Source organism: Ursus arctos, unplaced genomic scaffold (assembly GCF_023065955.2).
Source record: "Ursus arctos isolate Adak ecotype North America unplaced genomic scaffold, UrsArc2.0 scaffold_7, whole genome shotgun sequence".
Taxonomy (NCBI): Eukaryota; Metazoa; Chordata; class Mammalia; order Carnivora; family Ursidae; genus Ursus; species Ursus arctos.
This window is the reverse complement of record NW_026623089.1, coordinates 5618819-5640352: the sequence shown is the minus strand read 5'-3', so window position 1 is coordinate 5640352 and position 21534 is coordinate 5618819. Positions and strand designations below refer to the sequence as shown.

The 21534-nt window shown below is 46.6% G+C and overlaps 1 protein-coding gene across 3 annotated transcripts in view; it reads right to left on the bottom strand.

Moving 5' to 3' along the window:
- The window catches only part of CUNH10orf90 (chromosome unknown C10orf90 homolog), a 205784-nt gene that overhangs the window by 50990 nt on the left and 133260 nt on the right, over window positions 1–21534 (bottom strand). For all 3 annotated transcript variants that reach the window (XM_026494386.4, XM_026494388.4, XM_026494387.4), the window contains 2 exons: window positions 19601–19692; window positions 9831–10959 (listed from right to left, as the gene is read on the bottom strand). In XM_026494386.4, the coding sequence (XP_026350171.2) occupies window positions 9831–10959; window positions 19601–19692 (1221 nt within the window). The remainder of the gene's footprint in view (window positions 1–9830; window positions 10960–19600; window positions 19693–21534) is intronic.

Below are 21534 nucleotides of genomic sequence, written 5' to 3'. Positions count from 1 at the left end.
GAGTTTGTTCATTAGCCCTAGAGAGCAGAGAATCGAGATGCATAGTGGAAGAGATATGCTGTCCTCCAGACAGAACTGTCCCTGAAGGGTAGAAGCATATGGCACCCCAAAATAGGTCACTTTGCATGAGGAGTATTTTGAGCTGAAAGCAACTGAGAAAAGGCAGAGAGAAGAAAAGCCCTAAAAGCATGACATAAATTTACAAATGTGTCCCTCCTCCACTCTCCACCTCTCTCCAAGGACAGAAGTCAATCACCAGAGACAAGTGTAGACCCATCAACCAGGAGACAGCGCCAGTGCGACGGACATAACAAACATCAGCCTTTATCTGCGATTGGTTTCCTCCCTGCGTTGCTGACCCTGGAAGCCTGAAACTGCTTGCTTTCTTTTTCCTGTCACTTCTGCACAGAACCGTTGTTCCTGTTGAAGATCTATATATAAGTTGGGACACTAAAGCCGCTGTTCCAGATCAGATTTCCCATGCATGCATTTTCCCATGTACACATGTCAATGAACTGATCTGCTTTTCTCTTGTTAATCTGCCTTTTTTCTATAGGGGCCCCAGAGAGCACTTAGGAGGGTGGAGGGAAAATTATTTTCCCCAGCCTTCAGAAAAGGGCTCTTAACAGGGGAGACACAGCATTCCAGCACACAGTCCAGTGCAGGCATTTTGAAGAAGCATCCCTGGTGTGTCTGATGTCCTCCCCTGGTTGAGAACACATTTTCCCCACTCCGATGGTAGCCCCTAAGCCACATAAGGTCACCAGAATGTCCCCTGTGTGCCCGTGGTGCTTCATTCACAGTGATGCCTCACGGGGCTCTCACCTAATCCAGGATATAAACGACCCCATGTAACAATGTGGGAACAATTTCTGCATTTAGCAACAAGCTACTGGGGCAACATGGCTTAAGATGACTTTCCAGGCTAGTCCTACCATCTTCATTCATCTCTCCTCCCAAAGTTAGTCGGTAGCCCGGAAAATAAAATTTTTTTGGAAAGACCTGATCTTCTACTTTAAGATAATGGGCAAAAGAGCAAAACTCATGAAGCCAAGGGAGTGAAACACACCACCTATTTCTCACATTTTTCTTCCCCTTTTTTCAGGGTCATCCATATCTGGATATCTGGACCACGTTTCCTTACAGAATTCACCGTTATGACCATCCTTTTTTCCAAGATCACGTCTACATGAATTTCCCACAGACAGCTCAGGTGGCACAGAGGTCTAAAGATAACTAGTTCCCGCTGCACACCCACCATGCTCAGTGCTCCTCGTGACGCAAGGTCCGCAGCTAGCAGAGCCTGAACTGAAACTCAGATGGGTCTCATCACCCCACCCACCGTCTTTCTTCCACTAAGTCCCCCGATGATCACCGTTTCTCAGGCAGATACAGATGGCAGTTCTGCAGTTGCCTAATTTAAAAGATCAGACCGTGTATCCCATCAGCCTGCCTCAGCCCTTGAAACCAGGTCTCTTAATCTTATCCTTGGCAAACCCAAGCAAATGGCCCATTAGAACAATCATTTCCTAAACTACATGAGGACACAAGCCACCCATACAACTAAGGGAATGACTCAGGAAAAAAAGGGGGGGGGGAAGCCCCTCTTTCCATAAAGACAGTTGGGGTAGCTGACATGAACAACTTTTAGAGATCGTAGATACTCTGTGAGATGATCTGAACATCATAGTCAATATTATGGGGAAAACAACACAATTCCATCAAGATTGACCAAGAGCTAAATGAAAAACACACATTAAAAAAAACCCACAAACCTTCAAAATGTTTTTGCAACACTGTCCATATGTTTTCTCTTTTAGCATTAAATTCGACCATCTAAAGGGTAATAAAGAAGTTGTCCCATGGCAATACTTACTCTCATTGAGTTCTTGGAGGGAAACAATAGTTGGAAACTTTTTCCCGCTAAATTTTAAAACCAAGTGGGAATACTTTAGTTTTCACTTCACTTTTTTACAACCTACCTCTGGGCCGTGACTCTTACATGGCTCTCCACCCTTTCCCGGCCAGAGAGGTTTTAGAAATTGCCACGGGGAGAAGTGGTTTGAGGAAAGACAAGGCAGCTGGCTTTTAAGTGACCCTGACATCAGCAAGGCTTTGTTGGGTCATCAAAATGGCCTGCCCTCCACCCAGCGTACAGGTCCTGTGCCAGGGCTCTGGGCTCTGTGGCTCTCTGCCGGCCATGGAAAGGCCAATGCCAACACTCAGACCTGGATCCTGACCTCAAGGGCCATGCAATCTAGAGGAAGAAAATGGCCCTCGCAATATAGCAAATGCATCATATGAAGAGGCCATGAAGTCCTGGGAGTGAAGACGTGAGACCTGCAGCTGCACTGCGTGCTGAGGCCACATCTCAATCTGGTGAGCAATGAGGACAGCTGAGCGGCTGGCCCACAATCCGCACGGGCTGTAAGGACGTTTGGGCTTAGTGTGGTCCACGGTTCTCAACCACCAGGGATTCTGATGTGCTCCTGACCAAGCAATGTCTGGAGATACTGACTTGGTCACCACTGGGAGGGAAGACTATTGGCACCAAGGGGGCAGAGGCCAGGGGTGCTGCGAAATGCGCTCTGGTGTGCAGACAGCCCCACAACAGAGAACGATCTGGCCCCAGATGTCCAGCTGCTGAGGCCGAAAGGAGGAGGACATGAGGGGTGGGGTCACCGGGACAGCCACAGCCAAGGTCAAGGTGAGAAGCAGGAACCATGAACACTCACCAGCAATCACAGAAATGCCAGCTCAAACCATAAGACTAGATTTTTCATCTTGGAATTTGCAAAACTTAGCAGATTGGTATCTAATCTTGGCCAAGCACATACAGAAAGCGCCTTCATAGCCCTGAGAAAAGAAGCCTCCACCTAGACTTCTCCTGGAGTTGAACTTGGCACTGTGCCCCAAGAACCTTAAAAAGGCTGATACTCTCTGTTCTAGACATGCCAGTTAAAGGATGTTTTCCAAAAGGAAATAATCTAGCAAAGCCTTACACACCAAGTGTCCACATTCATTTATTCCAAAAAGTGAAAAATGAGCAACAATTTTAAGCGCCAAGAATGAAGAAATAGTTAAATAGACTATAATATGTCCAGAAAACACACCATTTCAGTCAATAAAATGTTCTTTGTAAAGTACTGTTAATATCAGGAAATATTTATGACATAGTGCTAAGTGGCAGAGACCCAGAGGGAAATGACATACGTAGCAGGATCTCGACTATTTAAAAGAAAAAACATATATGCATAAAAAACAATGGAACAAATACACCAAAATATCAACAATGATTATTAAGCTTTTTATTCTGTGTTTTATTATTCTCAGTTGCCTAGAATGTATTCGTTTTATAGTCAGGAAAATAAATCTATCTGGGCATAGAAGTTCATGGAGGCATTAAAGGCTTGGGTGGGGGTAGTGGGTGTGGACGTGGAGGATGGGGGACGGCTGTGGGAGACTGTGGCTTTGCCAGTGACTGAATAGGGAAGCGAGGGACAGGGAAGGAGTTCAAAGAGGACCCAGACTTCTGAGCCTGGGGAGATGGTCAATACCAAGAACAGGAGCAAATGAGTCCGAGTGCAAAGGTGACAATGGTGGCCTGAGATGTGCCATCAGGAGGCCTGGGGAACACGGCCAGATGGGTGAGCATGAAGCCTGCCCTTCTCCCCACAACTAGCGGTGGCTCAGGGCAAGTCTGTTTACCTATTGTACCTGTTTACCTGGAACCTGGAGATAAAGTGTTCCTACCTCATGGCCTTTGAGGGAGCGGTAGAGGGATGAAAGCTGAGAAGCACGTGGCACAGCTCAGGCGACACTAAGACTCCAGCACGGAGAAGCGGGGTGGTCTGAGTGCTACTGCTGAGTGGGAGACAGCTACTGCTCCTGCCAGACCTCAAATATTTGCATCCCGACCCTTTTCAGTCCCTGTCCCTCTCTTTCCCTGGGCGTCCTCAAACTTTCTGCCGCATGAAACATCGACTCTAGGAAGAAGCCTCCCAACCACACCTGTAGCCTAGAACATTCTCCTGAGCTGTAGATTCACGGGCCCAACCCCCAGCTTGCCGACCACGCTGGAACGTCCTGCTGACACTTCAAACACATCCTGACCTAGCGGTGCTCGGGATCTTCTCTGCTCCTCCTCACATCCTCCCCATCTGGATAAAAACCTCCTCCCCTGTTATCCAAAACACACAAACAACTCTTAAAACTTGACAAGAAGAAAACAAACAACTCCATTAAGAAATGGGCCAAGACCTTAACAGGCACCTCACCAAAGGAGATACACGGATGGCAAAAAAGTACACGGAAGAATGCTCCACGTCCTAGGTCACCAGGGAACTGCAAATTACAACAACAGTGAGAGACCACTCCACACCCATTAGAATGGCCCAAATCCAGCAGGCTGACCACACCAAATGCTGGTGAGCACTGGAGCAATAGAAGCTCCCCTTCATTGCTGGTGGGAAAGCAAAATGGTACAGCCACTCTGGAAGACAGTTTGGCAGCTTCTTACAGAACTAAACATACTCTGGGAAAGCTTTCTGTAAAAGTAAACAAACAAACCAACAAAAGCTAAACATACTCTGACCACGTGATCTAGCAATCACACTCCTTGGTATTTCCCCAAAGGAGCTGAAAACTTACGTCCATACGAAAACCTGGGCACAGATGTTTACAGCAGCTTTATTCATAACTGCCAAAACTTAGAAGCAACCGGAATGTTCTTCAGCAGATGAGCGGAGAAACTGTGGTCCATCCAGACAACGGAGTATTATTCAGTGCTAAAAACAAATGAGCTATCAAGTCATGAAAAGACATAGAGGAATCTTAAATGCATATTGCTAAGTGAAAGGAGCCTATCTGAAAAGACCACATACTGTATGATTCCAACTACAGGACATTCCAGAAGTGGCAAAACTATGGAGACAGTAAAATGATCAGTGGTTTCCAGGGGTTAGTGGGAGGGAGCGATGAATAAGCTTTTTAGAGCAGTGAAACTATTCTCTATGATACTATAATGGTGGACACATGTCATTATACATTTGTCCCAACCCGTAGAACGTACAGCACCAAGAGTAAACCCCAACATAAACTACAGACTTTGGGTGATTATAACATATCAACGTAGGTTCATTGATTGTGACAAGTGTACCACTCAGGTGGGGATGTTAATAGTAGGGGAGGTTGTGCATGTGTGGGATGTGGGATATGCAGGAAATCTCTGTGCCTTTCTCTCAAATTTGCTGTGAACCTAAAACTGCTCTAAGATATAGTCTATACACAAAAACAGCAGCACCTTCTCTAGATCCGTAAGGCAGCAATCTGGAGTCCACCTTGCCACGTCTCCGGCTCCCTCCTCCCGAGCTCACCGGTACTCAAGGCTTGTGAATTCCAGCATCAGACTTCTCCCACCTCCCCAGCTCCAGTACGGCCCTCACACGCCCCACAGCAGCGGCCTCACCTGCTTCTGTCTCTCACCAGCAGGTGCACTGACCTTCTCAGCAACTCCAAGGTGCCACAATTCAAAGTTCTGGCACACGACGGCCCCTCTACTTATGCTTCAAGAATCGATTTAAAAGCCTTTCCCTCAAAAAGTTCTTGCTAACCCCTGCCTGCATCACAAAGGGACTTCTCCCTCTGCCCATTCCTGCCTTTTTTCCCTTCCCATCCACAGATGCCAAGACCACTCCCTAATAAATGCCCATTGACCCCCACTTCAGATTTGGCTTTCCAGAGAATCCAATGTGCAAGACTGGCAAACAGGGTAAAGTTTGTTTTGGAAGATTCAGAGTCAACAAATTTCAGCCAGTAGGCCAAATCAGTCCACTGCCTGTTTTTGTAAATAAAGTTTTATTAGAACATGTCCGTGCTCATTTATTTACGCATTGTCTATGGCTGCTTGAGTTGAGTGGTTGCTATGGAAACCATCTAATCCTCTACCAAAAAGTTTGTAGACCCCAGTTTTAGATCATTAAAGAAAAATCATATTTGTAAAATAAGGGCTCCTCTAGTAAGAAGCTCTCACGGGACTGAAGGAGTGGAGCCTAATGCAGATTTTCTCTGGTGGGCTTGACACGTATGCATATAGTCTGTCACTTTCCCTGAAGGGACGGAAGTACTTTCTTCACGAAATAAACCTGCCTCACTACACATGTGTTAGATTATAGCGTCAGAACACGAGTAGACACAGTAGACACTTCGTGATCCAGCAAGGATCCGGTCATTCCTCTCCAGTGAATCCTCTGCAGCCAGTCACATGTTTATGTACAGTGACGCTAAGCTCCACCGAGGACTCCTCTGACCAAGGCCACGAGCAGCCTGGGCGCTGGCCGAGGCATACGGAAAGTCCACCACAGAACATCAATGCTTGGGGCAAACAAAAAATGCATTCATAAGTCTCTTCTCCAAAAGCATCTAACCAGCTTCCATGGATGTCTTGGGAACAGGGGAAAGGTTCAGCTCTAGGCCACAGATGCAAAATGAAGCTGGCAATAGGTACTGTTCTAGGCACGTAATACCCAGCAAAGACAGAACTGTTCAGATCAATACTGCATATCCCATAGAACACTACAAAGAATAGTTCGGAAAGGATTTCAGTCTGGGAAGGATTTCTGCGCCAGTAAATTCTAACGGTACCAAATGACATGGCTTATTACATTTAATTAGAAATTAACCATGTAACTCCCTCTCCCAATAAATTCTAGCCACCAGATACTAATATTACTCCATATGTCCATGAGTGGTCTTCAAACATTCCCATCATGGGGATAGTGGAGACGGGGCCCACCACTAAGTGAGTCCCCCACCAATCAAACTGCCCTGCTTAGGGCTGTCACTAAGAGGGTATAGCCAGCACCAAGTGCACAGGACGGTTCTCGGCTCTGGCACTTCATGGCCATGTGGACCTGGGCAAATCATTTCATCTTCAAGCTTCATTTGTCTTAGCTGCAAAATAGGGATAATGACACTGTCTTTACAGAATGGTTTGAAGGATTCCAAGTAATGGACACAACCAATGTCAGCCAGGGCCTGGCATCCAGGATCTGCGTGGTCTATGCTGTGGTCATTGCTAGGATGAGTGCTGAAGACGAGGTAACCCTCCTTAGAGCACGGCAGGGAGCTTAACAGTGCCCATTTTGCGGGTGCTGGCAGGAGACCACCAAGAGTGGAGATACAAAGAATGAACACACAGGGGCTGAGGAGAAGGGCAAAGCAGGAAGCAATTCCTAAGCCCTCAGCCTCTAGAAAGAAAATAGGTTCCCATGTGTCTGTCAGAATGCGATGTCCCAATAGACATGGTTTATCTATACCATACCAAATTTTTCAAGTCTCCCATTTCCCTAATCTTAGTGACCTTTCTCCGTGCGTGTCCTGGAGGCTCATTCTAGAACACAATGTATAGGACTTCCTGTCTGGTGACCTAACGACTAGAACTGAAACTGCCTTTCCTCTGTTTGTAGAATTTTCCAGACTGCACCTCCCTTGCTGAATGTCGGCAAGGTGGCTGGAGAGGGTGCTGCTCATGCAGGATTCGGGGATCCTCCAGATAAAAAGAAATCGGATTCAGTGTGTATGAAATATGAAGACTGCTAATAGCACGTGTAACCACAGGAGGCTGTCAAGAATGCCTCCGATGAGGTCCCAGCTGCAGACAGGAAACACCAACGGCTCCTTGGAGTTTTAATGAGCACTGCCCCTATCAGAAGGCATTTGCAATAAGGCTAGAACGGTCTGTCAAGACTGAAGGTCAGCAAGCTCCCGCTCGGAGCGCTATGTAGGTTGGCCCAGGACAGACTGAGGGAGTTAGAGCCCGCGAGTCGTGCTTATAAATCTCAGGCAAGAATTCAGTGGTGTGGACAAGAAGTGCGTTCTTGTCACCTGGGAAGAAATACATCCCGTTGCAAATGAGTTTCTGAGTGAGAAAGCATGGAAGTCCGGGGAGGGTTGTGTGAGCGAGCGTGCCTACGTACGCCTCTGAGGCGTGTGCCCAAATGGTGAGTGACTGAGGGACCCAGAGTCACATGGACACTCTCCCTCACAGATTCACCTCAGGCAAACAGAGCAGAGCTTTTTTTAAGCTAGAGAGGGCCTTTGAGAACACCAAACGCACCCCTTCTCTAGCTACTCAGATGAGAAAATAGGCTCAGAGAGTGAGGGTGGCTTGTCCATATTCACTGTGCAAGAAAGTAATAGAGGAGCAACTCGCAGAAAAGGTGACCTGACCTCTGTGACTATCTTTCCTCAAATGGTAGAATGAAGCCACACAATTCAGAGCCACTCAAATCCTCTAGATGGAGTCCTTGGGATCTAGAGTTATTCTGAGGGAAGTTGGCCCATGGGAAGTAGAATTAATCCGACACTCTTTGCCTAAGAACATCAGTTACACGAGCAGTCAAAATCAAAATCAAATGTCTTCTCTGCACCAAAGCCAAAATAAGGTGGGGTGGGGGGTTTTCTCTGCTCATGGTTCTCTCCCCTGAAATCAATGTCTGCGACCTGGCTCTAGTAATTTTTAAAGACCCTTTGCTGAAAGTACCATAAATCCAGACGATTGTTTCGCACCACGAGACACGACATAAAGACAAGGATGAGCTTCAGTGGGGGTGGGGGTGGCAGACATATAACAATGTAGGTTGCACGTTTCTGGAATCTTGATCACCGAGGAAGAGGAAGTGGTTGACTTGAGCGATTTCTTAAAAATACTAAATTGAGGCCCATCTTTGCAACACTGATAAGGGCTTACGTCTTCCTTTTTGCAGTAAGTCTTGTAAGACTCAGAGGCATTTCGATGGTCTAATCAACCTGAAAGCCATGTCAAATTGCCTTAAGAATCTCTGTGCATTCAATATACACACACTTGTTAAAATTAATTACATCATTTACCATTTCTACACACATTACAGCTTAAAATGTTTTACAGTCATTTTTATTAATTAATAAAGCCTTAATGGACAAAAATTACACTATAAAATTAACGTACGTATGCTGCATTTCTAATTTTACTGCTATTATCTTTAAATATTTTCCCCAAATGGAAAGTCACTAATTCATAAATCAGAGTCTCTCCTAGAAAGTAAAACTGAAAATTGGAAGTTTATCAGAGAAAGAAATCTGGTGTTGGGCTAAGGCCTGTTTTCCTCTCCCTGGTCTCCTAAGAAAGGTAAAGTGTGCCCAGGGCTGCTGACATTGGGAATTCTGCCTTGCCCTGGCAATGGCAGAAATAGCAACAAATTCTAGCTAAGTTGCCCCAGAAAACTGCTGCTTTTGCTCGTTAGCAAGGAGAGTCCCCAATTTGCCTCTTCTTGAAAATGTCCCATAATTACTAATCTCCCCCCCACACACATACACCTCATTCTAGACGATATTCCTAAGAGCAATCCATAAAGACCAACTGTTGGATTGAAAGGTAAAGAAGAGCAGGACTGTAAGCCCTTCCAGATAACCCAAATGTTCAGACCAGAGAGACAAAACCTCTGGGCGGGGACAGCACTTTGTTCTCTCCTCCTGCTTTGGAGCGATATGGGCCTAAAAGAACTTCATCTGGGGGCTACAGTTTCCTGCTCGTGACATTACAGGGTCTGGAGCTATTGCTGTAAACAGAGGGAAGGTCCTTAGAATCCATAACAGTATCCGTGAAAATCTACGGCAGACATCAACACTGAGCTACCAATTGCCAACTTAGTGCAGAGAACGTAAAGCGATGCTTCTGAGAACCACTTCTTGAAATAAGTCCTGTAGAAGCAACTCCCTACCCACCCTGGGGGGGGACTACCTGCACAGATTACCTGCCGGCCCCACCTGCCGAGGCCGGGAGTGTCACTCACCTGCTGTGTAACTCCAGCCAGGGATGTGAATGGACAGTTGGTTGGTACCGCCAGCCGTGTGCCCAGTCGTGTCGTCCTCTTGCCCTTTTCTTACAGTGACCTGGTGAACTCCCACACCCGAGAATGCTTCATTTTCCAACAGACGGGAGCCCCTCCAAGGACAGGTGCCAGGCCCCAAATGCACCTGCTCCAAGGACGGGTTTTCCTTCGAGAAGCTTCCTTGCAAACCTGGGTTCCAGCGGGGGCCTAGGAGGTTCGGGTTTCCCTCCGGGAGCTCCTGCTTCAAAGCGCGGCTTATTGGCCCTCCCTTAGCTGTGCCGTCTGCTCCATCTGGTGTCAACCCGTGCGAACTGCAGTTTAGGCTCAGCGACAGGACCGACCTGTGCATTTTAGGGCCAGCAAGCTGAGGTTGCTCAATGGGGACGGAGAGGGACCGGTCTAGATAGTAAATGGAATTCGGGCACTGCTGAGACACCCTGACATGGACGCAGGAGCTGAACACCAGCGGCCCCTTTCCCGACCGCGGGGCGCCTGGAGGAAAACTGTTCTCTCGGTTGTCCACATCGGTGATCCAGTACTCTCGACCCTCACACAGGCGGGGGTCCGTGTCGGGCGCCTTCAGCCTCACCACAGAGCAGTTTCTGGAGAACTCCGCGCAGGGGAACGGTCCCTGGTGCCGACGGGGATCGGCAGCCCCAACCGGGGCAAAGGGGTCCCGGAGCAGAGCGCCCTGGGCCCGGCACTGGGTGCACCGCGGGTCCCCCACGGCCTCCCACGCCAGGGTGCTGGCTGGGGGGCCCACGCGCCTGGCCGTGATGGTGATGGACGCAAAGCCCCTTTGGGGGCCGCTGCACGGCTTCTCCTCGTTGGGTCGCAGCTCCGTGTCAGGTCCTGGCTCCTCCGCCGCCGGCGTCTGAGTGCCCAGCCTGCCCCCGGGAAGGAGGGCGAACGCCCGACTGATGGAGACCCCGCTGCGGTTCACCCGCGACGGCCTGGCCGGATGCGCGTGCAGAGCCGGCGCGCAGGGCGCGGGCAGCGCGGCCCGGTTTGCCTTTGATTTATTCTCATCAATCAGCTGTGAAATGACTAGGGATGAAATCATTTTTGTGTTTTGCGATGCCAGAGTCTCCTGCAAATGGGAAAAGATGGCAATTATTCAAAGGGCCTATTGTAACGCAGGCGGTAACCTCGCTTTCAAGGACCAAGAGGACAGCCCAGAAACCTGTTTTCGGTCAAGGCCTTCTGCCCCACACCTGACACCACCCCTGTGTGCTCGCAAGGGCAGGAAACCCGGATCCGTCTGTGAAACGCTTATATATTCTGGAACATTCTTCTGACCTCTGACCCGGGAATTGGTTTTCTCTGCTGGGCGTCTATTCTTAGTTTATTGAATGATGTTTGTGTCCATGGGGATCATCAGATCTCAATAATCACCTCCACCGGGCCCAGGAGCACCTGAAGGCAGGTTCACAGCCTCAATGGGGAGGGAAGACGAAATTCTGGAGCGGGGCTGGGACTTGGGGCCCAGGTTTATGTGGGAGATGAGTTAGTACCCCTCCAGGGCGGGGGTTGGGGGGGCCTTCTCTCTGCCTGAGTCCCCAAACCCCTAACACAACCCTCTACCTTCTCTGATTCACTCTGGGATTCAGCGGCTCCCCATGCTTGCCATGGTGGGGGTCAAATCCCAGACAGTGGAACATAGGCAACCAAAAACCCAAGCTGGACAGTTACCTAGACTAACATGGCAACCCTGAGAATCACGTATCAGAAAGGAGGGGAGGGGTGTTGGACAAGACAGATGTGGTCCGTCTGCATTTCCGCGCTCAGGGGTATAGGCACACTTTCTGTCCAGGAGAGGGATCAAGGTGTTCGTGCTTCCTATCAGCAGATCTGCGTCCTAACGGTAAACTGCTAGTGTGTCCAAAAACAATGTGCTGAGATTTTTAATAAAGCATCTAACCAGGTCAACACCAGGAGGAAGAATCTCTTCTGTCCTGGTTTTGTTTTTAATAGGTGTATGTGTAAAACACTGCAGAAAGCAACGCCGGCAACTGAATAGTGAATGCTCACAGGACCCCCCATTCTGATGCTCAACATTTTACGTGCTTAAAATGAACCCTTGCGTGGAACAGCACAGGACCCAAAACAATCCCGTAACCACTCAACTCCCACCGGGAGCGAGCCTTCACGAGGAGCCTGGAGGCTTAATTGGTGCTCAGCAAGGAAGCAGCAGTTCCAACGCTGTAAGGGGCCTGAGAATCACCTGGAATGTTAACAACTAAAGGTTCCCCAGGCTCCAGAGATTTTGATTCTGTAGGCCTGGGGGGGGGGGGGGCATCTGCATTTTAACCAACATCCCCGATGTAGGTGATCCAGGGAGCACGCTCAGAAAAGCACGAACGGGTCTTTTGAAGGAGGGGAATGGCTTGTGTTTGAGAAGAGACCACTGTTCTCTTTTCCTTAAATGTGATAAGAAAGCACAAAATTTTATTTTCTTCAGAGCTGGATTAACACTCATTTATGCCACTAACGTAATGCTTTCGTCCACCTGGACTTCTGGCAAGAGGGCTGGCCCATGAGATCTTAGCATCCAAGGCTCGCTGCATTCTGTTAGCCATGGTCGTCAGCTTCTCAGTTTTTCCTTTTTTTCCCGTTTTTCATTGCAATCCCTATTACCCGACACATGGTTAGATTTTAAAGGTACATGGGAAGTTGCAAATTCAAAAGATAACCAGAGACAGGTGAAGAAGAAACAGAGTCGTCTTAAACTTCATCTTTTTATTTTTTATTATGATAGGTTAGTCACCATACAGTACATCCTTAGTTTTGGATGTAGTGTTCCATGAGTCATTGTTTGCCTATAACACCCACTGCTCCATGTGATACGTGCCCTCCTTAATACCCTTCACCGGGCTAGTCCATCCCCCCACACCCTCCCCTCTAAAACCCCCCGTTTGTTTCCCAGAGTCCATAGTCTCTCGTGGTTCATTTCCCCCTCTGTTCGCCCCCTTCATTTTTCCCTTCCTTCTCCTACCATCTCCCTGCTGTTCCTTATGTTCCACAAATGAGTGAAACCGTATGATAATTGTATTTCTCTGCTTGCCTTATTTCACTTAGCATTATCTCCTCCAGTTCCATCCATGTTGATGCAAAAGTTGGGTAATCGTTCTTTCTGATGGCTGAGTAATATTCCATTGTATATATGGACCACATCTTCTTAATCCATTCGTCTGTTGAAGGGCATCTCGGCTCCTTCCACAGTTTAGCTATTGTGGACAATGCTGCTATGAACATTGGGGTGCATGTGCCCCTTCTTTTCACTACATCTGTATCTTTGAGGTAAATACCACTAGTGCAATTGCTGGGTTGTAGGGTAGCTCTATTTTTAATTTTTTGAGGGACCTCCACACTGTTTTCCAAAGTGGCTGTACCAGCTTGCATTCCCACCAATAGTGTAAGAGGGATCCCCTTTCTCCACATCCTCTCCAACATTTGTTGATTCCTGCCTTGTCAATTTTTGCCATTCTAACTGGTGTAAGGTGGTATTTCAATGCGGTTTTGATTTGATTTTCTCTGATGGCTTATGATTTTGAACATTTTTTCATGTGTTTGTTAGCCATTCGTATGTCTTCACTGGAAAAGTCTGTTCATAACTTCTGCCCATTTTTTTTTTTTTTTGTTTCTTGGGTATTGAGTTTGAGAAGTTCTTTATAGATCTTGGATACCAGCCTTTTATCTGTACTGTCATTTGCAAATATCTTCTCCCATTCCGTGGGCTGCCTCTTTGTTTTGTTGACTGTTTCCTTTGCTGTGCAGAAGCTTTTTATCTTGAAGAAGTCCCAAAAGTTCATTTTTGCTTTTGTTTTCTTGTCTTTGGAGACGTGTCACGAAAAAGGTTGCTGTGGCCGATGTCGTAGAGGTTGCTGCCTATGCTCTCCTCTACGATTTTGATGGATTCCTGTCTCACATCGAAGTCTTTCATCCATTTGGAGTTTATCTTTGTGTATGGTGTGAGACAGTGGTCAAGTTTCATTCTTCTGTATATAGCTGTCATATCATCTTTTTAAAAATCTAAATATCACTGGCTACCTTGTCCCAGATAGCTAACGAGCGCCAGGCCCTGCTTGACACCTCTTTCAAGGTGGGGGTCTCCTCTTCAGTGCGTCTCATAACACATGAGAACCTGGGAGCTTATATAAGCCTCAGCCCCGAACAGTGGCTTCAGAATCACGAGGGGTGGGGCCAGGCATCTGTGTTTCTCGTTTCCAGTGTGATTCCAGCAGGCTGGTGATGCTGAGAAGCACCTCCCTCTCCTTTCTGCGCTGCCCTCTCCACGGCTGTGGTTTACCTACAAGAACAGTGAAATGCACCTGGCACCTACCCCAGGCAGTTTGACTTGGTACGCGGTCCCTCCCTAGTTAAATTTAGTTCTGATAATCATTGGGCCCGTGCATCCTCCCAGGTGCATAATCGTTCCTGGTAGGAATTCCTCTGACACAGGTCTCTGAAAAAGCAAATATTCATCTTGGAAAGTGGGCTGTGTTGGTCTTATTTTATACTTTATAACAATGTTTCCCAAAGTTTGAGCCAGTGACCACTGCATAGAAAACACCTGGTGTGGGGAGGGTTAAAAATGCAGATTGCTAGACCCCTCCCTCCCCTCTCCAGACCGAGGGTGAATCAGGATCTCTGGGGATAAGGCCAAGAAGCTGTGTTTTTAACCAGCTGCCAGGTGATTCTTCCGCACAGAGAGGGAAGAAGGAATTCCAGGCCGGGACTCAGACCTCCTGGGGCCCCTCCTGAGCGCACACTGGAGGGACGTCCTGGGGCGACACTGGGGGTTGCAGGTACCAACGTAGAAGGTCCTAGAGGCCCAGAAGGATGGGATAGAGAATCACCCACCATCTCATTACCTTGGTCTGGCAGGTACAACTGACTCTGAGTCCATCAAATGCAAATGATAAAGGAAGAGCAACAATGAATGACATGAATTTGAACTTAATTCTGAAGCTGGGGAATCACGTGGTATGTCAGGGTGACACTGTTCCTGAGCGGGGAGATGCTGATAGAAGCCCAGGCCCAAAGAAAAGTCTGTTTGCCTTCTCTACCTTACCAGTTTTGGAGATCAAAAACAACGAAGGACGTGAAAGTACCTCTCAAAATATGAACATGATATGTAACTGCAGGGTCTGACTTTTTCTGTGATTTAGCAGAAATCGGAGGATATCTGATGGACTCAAACCTCTGGGTGAGTGAAGGAGTATTTGTAATGAATGCATTTGTGTTTATTTGAATTACACAAATGGAAATACCTATTACATACCCAATACATTGAAATTTTGTCAACGTGAATGTAGAATGAGTGAAACCTTTCTAGATGTAAATTCTGTCATTCTAACATACAGTCATGATCAACCCATTTATTCATTAACTCCTCAGACAGATCTATTGAGCTCCTACTCCAGGAAACTGAGGAAACTTCTTAGCCCCATGGGGTTAACAAATGGGAGAGAACACCAAGCAGGTAATCAAATGCTCAGGACTGGGATTATTGGTTAAATTTTACTGTGTTTTTTCCTGAGGTGTTTACTCTCAGCTTTGACAAAAGCCCCAACTGACAGACTGAGAGAAATTAAAAAGGAAACACTATACTCTTTGCTTGTCAAAACACGAATCCTACTCTTGTACGGGAAGTTCTATTTATCAGATCCTATTTCTCATTAAGATCCACTAAATCATTAAAGATAAGGTCCAACCTCTTAAAATTCCGGGCTGTCCTAACACAGCACCCCAGTCCGGGTGGCTTAAAAAGAGAAATTTTATTTTGTCACAGTTCTGGAGGCTGGACGTTGGAGATCAAGGAGCCAACAGGATTGGTTCCTTCTCAGTCTTCTCCCCGTGTCTCCACATTTTCTTCCCTGAGTGTGTGACTGTGTTCTGACGTCCGTCCTCCTCTTGTGAGGGTATTGGTCATAATGGATAAGGCCCACCCTAATGACCTCATTTACCCTAAATTACCTCTTTAAAGAGTCTGTCTCCAAACACAGTCACACTCTGAGGTGCTGGAGGTAGGACTTCCACACGTGCATTTGGGGGGGGGGGGGAGACGGTCCATGACGGACTACAACATAGCACTTTGTGTCCAGCTCCTCTTCCGGGGCCGGGAAGCCAAGAAAGAGAGGAGACAGAGGAGCTATTATGATGTTCCTAACTTGGCCCACTACTTTGAAAACTTTTTAAAAAAGTGATCACATCTTCACATCAAGTATCTTTCCCAACGAAGCTATTTCAGGGTGCCCCTCTGTTCTTTATATTGGGTTAACTGAACACGGCTTTGGGGAAAAAAGGTATCTTTTATCTAGAATAAGATTAACTGACGGAAGATTTGATTTGAAAAGAAAATAATCTTGCATTTAAAGTAGAACATTCAAGGTCAGAGGAAGGTCAAACGAATAGTGGGATTTCGTGTCTCGCTCTGGCAATAAATCACCCATTTCCTGACCATCGTCATGCAACACTCGCCTGTGTCCATTTTCTTTCTCATAAACGCTGCTTTCAGATATTGATTTCTTTTAAATGTTTCAAACATGATTGTGTGGGGCTGGTAACTGCTTTCCTAGTTTTATGCATTTTATTGACTGTTTTTAACTTTATATTTATGCCTGAAGGCATATTACTATAAAGGCACCATTTCATAAATTGAAGGCAGAAAGAGATAAGCGGCGGATGGTCAGAGAAATCAGATCCTGAGCCACTGGGATGAGGATGCTTCCATTTCTGTAGCAATTTATTTCTCCAAAGGATAAGCATCTAATCCAACCTGTGGCTTTGAAATCTATATTTTTCTCCACTTGACAATTCTTCCCTTTTCCATGGTTGCTCTGCAGCCTACAACGATGTTTGCCAGATGGATTCCTTGGCCCCGTGTCTGCACAGATCCTCTCTATGGTCCCCTCCATGCTGGCTGCAAGCATGCTTCCTCCTTTTCAGCCCATCCAGCATCATCACCATTAAGCAATCTGTCACCCTAGTGTCATTTCATCATGCATGCAAGAGTGTTTTCAAATGTATGCCTTCACGCTGGTATGTCGCACTAGGGGAAGACCGTTTTGAGACAAATGGAAGAATTGGAGCTTTTCTCCATCTCCGTCCTAAAACTTTTGTCTCTTTCCACGCACTTACAAGAAACCAAAGGACTTGGTGCAGTGTAATGTATAACAGTGGAAAGCTGGAAAGAATCCAAATGCATTTTAAAAGGGGATCGGGTGAGTAAATCATGGCAGGCACCACGGCATCATGTTCCGTAGAAATTAAAAATAAAGATTACAAAGAATTTAAATGCCATGAGGAATTGCTTGTGATGGAACGTTATGTAATAAAAGAGAGCTATAAAAGTTGATATACACTGTAACTTTATGTAAAAAAATTACATGGGAAAAATAAGAGAATGAAATATATATAAATATTTTCTTACTTATATATTTCTATATTTTCCTAAGTGTCTACATGGAGCTGCCATTACTTTTGTTATCAGGAAAATTTAAACGTTGTTTTTTCAAAGACGGAAACTCTGTTCCATATTTCATTCCTTTTAAATAATCACTTGGTTGAAGAAGTCCCTGCATATCATTTCTACAGCTTCGACGAATTTTGAAAGGAAACGTGATCAATCTTGCACAGGCTCCGGAGGAGAGGTGGGGATTTATGGCAGTTACAAAGGAAGGGCATCCGTGCGGAGTGTTTCATCATCTTGCAGCACCCTTATAACAAACACACAGGGACAAGCTTTAAAAGCTCAAAGTTGGGAGGGAAATTTGAAAGTCACACGACTGATACGATCAAAGTAGATGGTCCAGACCATTCCAAAGCAGATGTTTAGAAGGTGTGATTTCTGGGAGTTATTTAATTCAGCCACAGAAAATGACCGTGTGTGTGTGTGTGTGTGTGTGTGTGTGTGTGTTCTGGAGAACCAGCCGCATGGCCCCAAAGATCTATATCACTAATAACCAAACTGATTAATTTTAACATCAACAGGAAAATACTGGAATCTGTCAGCTCAGTGTGAAAAACAGGTGGGAAAGATCTTCAGCTGGTATCTTTCTTAAAAAGAGTAGCACTCGGGGCACCTGGGTGGCTCAGTCGGTCAAGTGTCTGCCTTCGGCTGGGATCGTGATCCCAGGGTCCTGGAATCAAGCCCCGAGTTGGGCTCCCTGCTCAGTGGGGAATCTGCTTCTCGCTTTCCCCCTGCTTGCTCTCTCTTGCTCTCTCGCTCTCTCTCTCAAATAAATAAATAAAATCTTAAAAAAAAAAAAAAGAGTAACAATCGACTTCATCATTACCCTGCCCTTCTTAACTAGGTAACTCCTTCCAGGGACAGTTCTCAACGGTCCACTGTTCCTGCTGCTCATTTCCCTCCCTGCAGCCTGACAATCCTGCTCCTGCTCCCCGGGAACAGATGAGTCATAGCCGGGCATCTTTACCTCTTCAGACAGTGAGCTCGGTGCTTCCACATAGAAAGGGCTTGATGGGGGTATTGTAAGGACCGATGACTAGATCTCACACCCAGAATAGCATCCTTTCTCCATCGCGTGGGAGTTCAGGCCTGGGGTCCCTGAGCTTCATTAAAAGCAGAGCTAAATCAAAGGCTAAGACAAGCATTGGGGGGGGGGGGGGTTACAGATACCCTTGCCACTTTAATCTGCCATGAGACATCGATTCTTCTAGTCCCACGATCTCTTAGAATTACAAAAGGTGGTGGCAGATTATCCATTTGTGAAAGACAACAGAGGTCTTGTAAACTAATACCCTGGATGATTCTTTCAGGCAGGGAAGTCCACATTTTAAGATCTGTTAACTGGAATGAGCTTTCCTCTATGCCAGCCCTTTAGAGCAAGGTAAGAACAGAAGCTCTGGGGCGCCTGGGTGGCTCAGTCGGTTAAGTGTCTGACTTTGGCTCCGGGCATGATCTCAGGGTCCTGGGATCCAGTCCCGCACTGGACTCCCTGCTCAGCGGGGAGCCTGCTTCTCCCTCTGACCCTCCCTCTCTCTCACGCTCTCTCAAATAAATAAATAAAATCTTTATTTAAAATAAATTTTTTTAAAAAAGAAGAACAGAAGCTCTGGAGCCAGACAGCTTATGAACTGGGAGCTTTAGGGCAATTCAAATACCGGAGCTACTAGAGATTTATTTTCTCACCTGCAAAATGGGTATAATAATAATACCTCCCTCCTGGGATTGTGGGAAGGATGCAATGAGTCAGTCAATTAGCCAGAACCTGGTATGTGATACATTGGCAATATTAACAACCCTGTACAGAGTGCTTTGTTCTCTGGAACCAGAAACATTTCATTTTATAAATATGACCTCTAATTTTCTCCCTATTTCAGACAACTGACACTTTTTGCAGTTATAACAATGTACACTAGCTTGTTAGATTTCCAATTATCTCTTTTCCAGCTTTGAAATGCTGCATGGCATCATTCTGTCTCTCTCCGGCAGATTAATTTTGGTTGAAAATTGAGATTCAATCACCATACTCTCCTATGATACTGCAAATTCACAAATTGTTGGTGAAGATTATAAAATAATTAAATATATCGGGCCTACTTTAATGTAACAAGTCTTCGTCATCGATGGCTAGATGTTCTGCTGCTTTAATTCAGTTTTGACTAAACAAAATAAAATGCAAACACATCATAAGTCGGCCAATGATCCTGTTTTATACTTGGCTGCATGTTGCTGACGACTCGAGAAGTTAGAAACATGTTACCTCGGTGAAGTCAGATTTCTTCTCTGTAACATCAGGCTGAAGATTTTTAAGGGCAATTTGATCATTTGTACGGTACCGGTTGTTCCGTAATCCTAGGCAAAAGGAGAAAATATTGCTACGTTTTAGTATATGAAAGGATAAGATGGAATCTCTTACTCTACTATGAAGTTTCATGTCACCTAGTCAGGTGTCATACCAGCCAAGGGTGAATCCGGTATATTCTGACCCATGATAAAACCTTGTACATTTCCCTCATTCACGCCACCCCGATTTAGGCTCCCTGAGTTTATTATTCTATAGTTTACAATTAGGTTGCAAGATTCCTTCTTCCATGCAGTTCATGTTCCTAGATTCAGTAATGGTTGAACAAGTTTGGATGGCTCGCATTCTCCCTCATCCCGAGTTTACACCCAGCAGGAGAGAAAATCACATCGAAGAGGTTCCCAACACCACTAGAATTAAGGAAGGCTGAAACATAAGACCAACTTTCATCCAATCTCTTAACACAACAGTGCTTGAAGAAGCCACGAGTGACCCGGACGTGGATACTGAAGATGCTTTGGCCTAGCTGGGGAGAATTTTGTGATAATACTGCAGGGAGAAGTGAGACGCTGTGGACAGCCCTCCACAGACACACCGGCCTCCCTGATGGCCCAGGATATCATCAGATCCAAGTGCACAAAGCAGGCGGCCAAGAATTATGAACCTGGATTCCAGTTCCGGCCCCACCACCCACAAGCGTGGTAACGATGGATGAGGTGGAATTTCCGGATCCACCACACCCACCCTGCTCTCCTCATGGAGCACTGAATCATGGAGCACTGAATCATGGAGCACTGAATAGAATCCATAGCCCGGCAGCCTTACGATCCGCCTGGGCACTTGTTGCTAATGCAGGAACATCTACAAACACAGGAAGGGAGAGTAAAAAGGAGAGTCTGTGTGGCCCGGTCCCTGGAGCCGGATAACAATGCTGCCTTCGCGATGCAGATATTTTGGGGAGAGTGATTTTTCCAGAGCCTACAAAGAATGGTTCCCCAACAGCTGGTGCTGGTGATGAGAAAAAGGAGATTTAAGAAGCACCTCCCTAAGTTAAGAGTCCTGTCTTCATCAACTCATGAGAAGGGTTCAGTAAAAATTTACATATAATTCAAATAATTCCATTTAAAGCATTTTAAAATAATTCAAAGCATTTTATGGAGCAAATGATATTTTTCTGTTTGGCAGGTTTGCTAAGGGGTCAGGACATGGCTTGCAGGAATTTCAAGGGCCCCTACTGACCCGTCCAAAGCCTGCTCATGTCTCACCTCGTCCTTGGGTGACGACAGAGGCCCCATCAGCTCCACCCCAGACGTGTGGTTGAGCCTCCATCACTGCCCGTTGTTGAGTGACAGAGATTGTCATCCAAGATGATGTGCACAGATTACTTTCCACGAAGCACAAATATAAGGCCTGAAAGATCTCATGGATTTCTGTGCAGAGTCGATACTTCGTGATGAGCTGACAATAAAGCAGATGAAGATGGAAATCTCCCGGCTCTAGTCAGGCGGCATCGAAGTCGGCGTGGGCTTGGGGGCCAGCGAGGCCCAGGCTGCAGCCCAGCCCAGCCCCAAGTTCACATGCGGCAGGTGCATGACTCACCCCCTCGGAGTTCCTTCAGCCACTAAATGCGGAGAAGAACACCTCCTGCCCAGCCTTGTCACCGATGCACGGGGGCTCGCGTGTGTCAAGTACATGGCCTGGGTGCGATCTGGGGTTAATGCCTGATGAGCCACACTGCTTGTGACTGTCTGTGAGCGGCACCAAAGCAGCACCACCTCCCACCCTGGGCCACGAGGTCACTAGCACCAAGATGGTCACTAGCGTTAGACCACACTCAGTCCCAGAGTCTCTAGCTACTTGTGTGGCTTTGGGCAAATCACTCAGCATCCCTG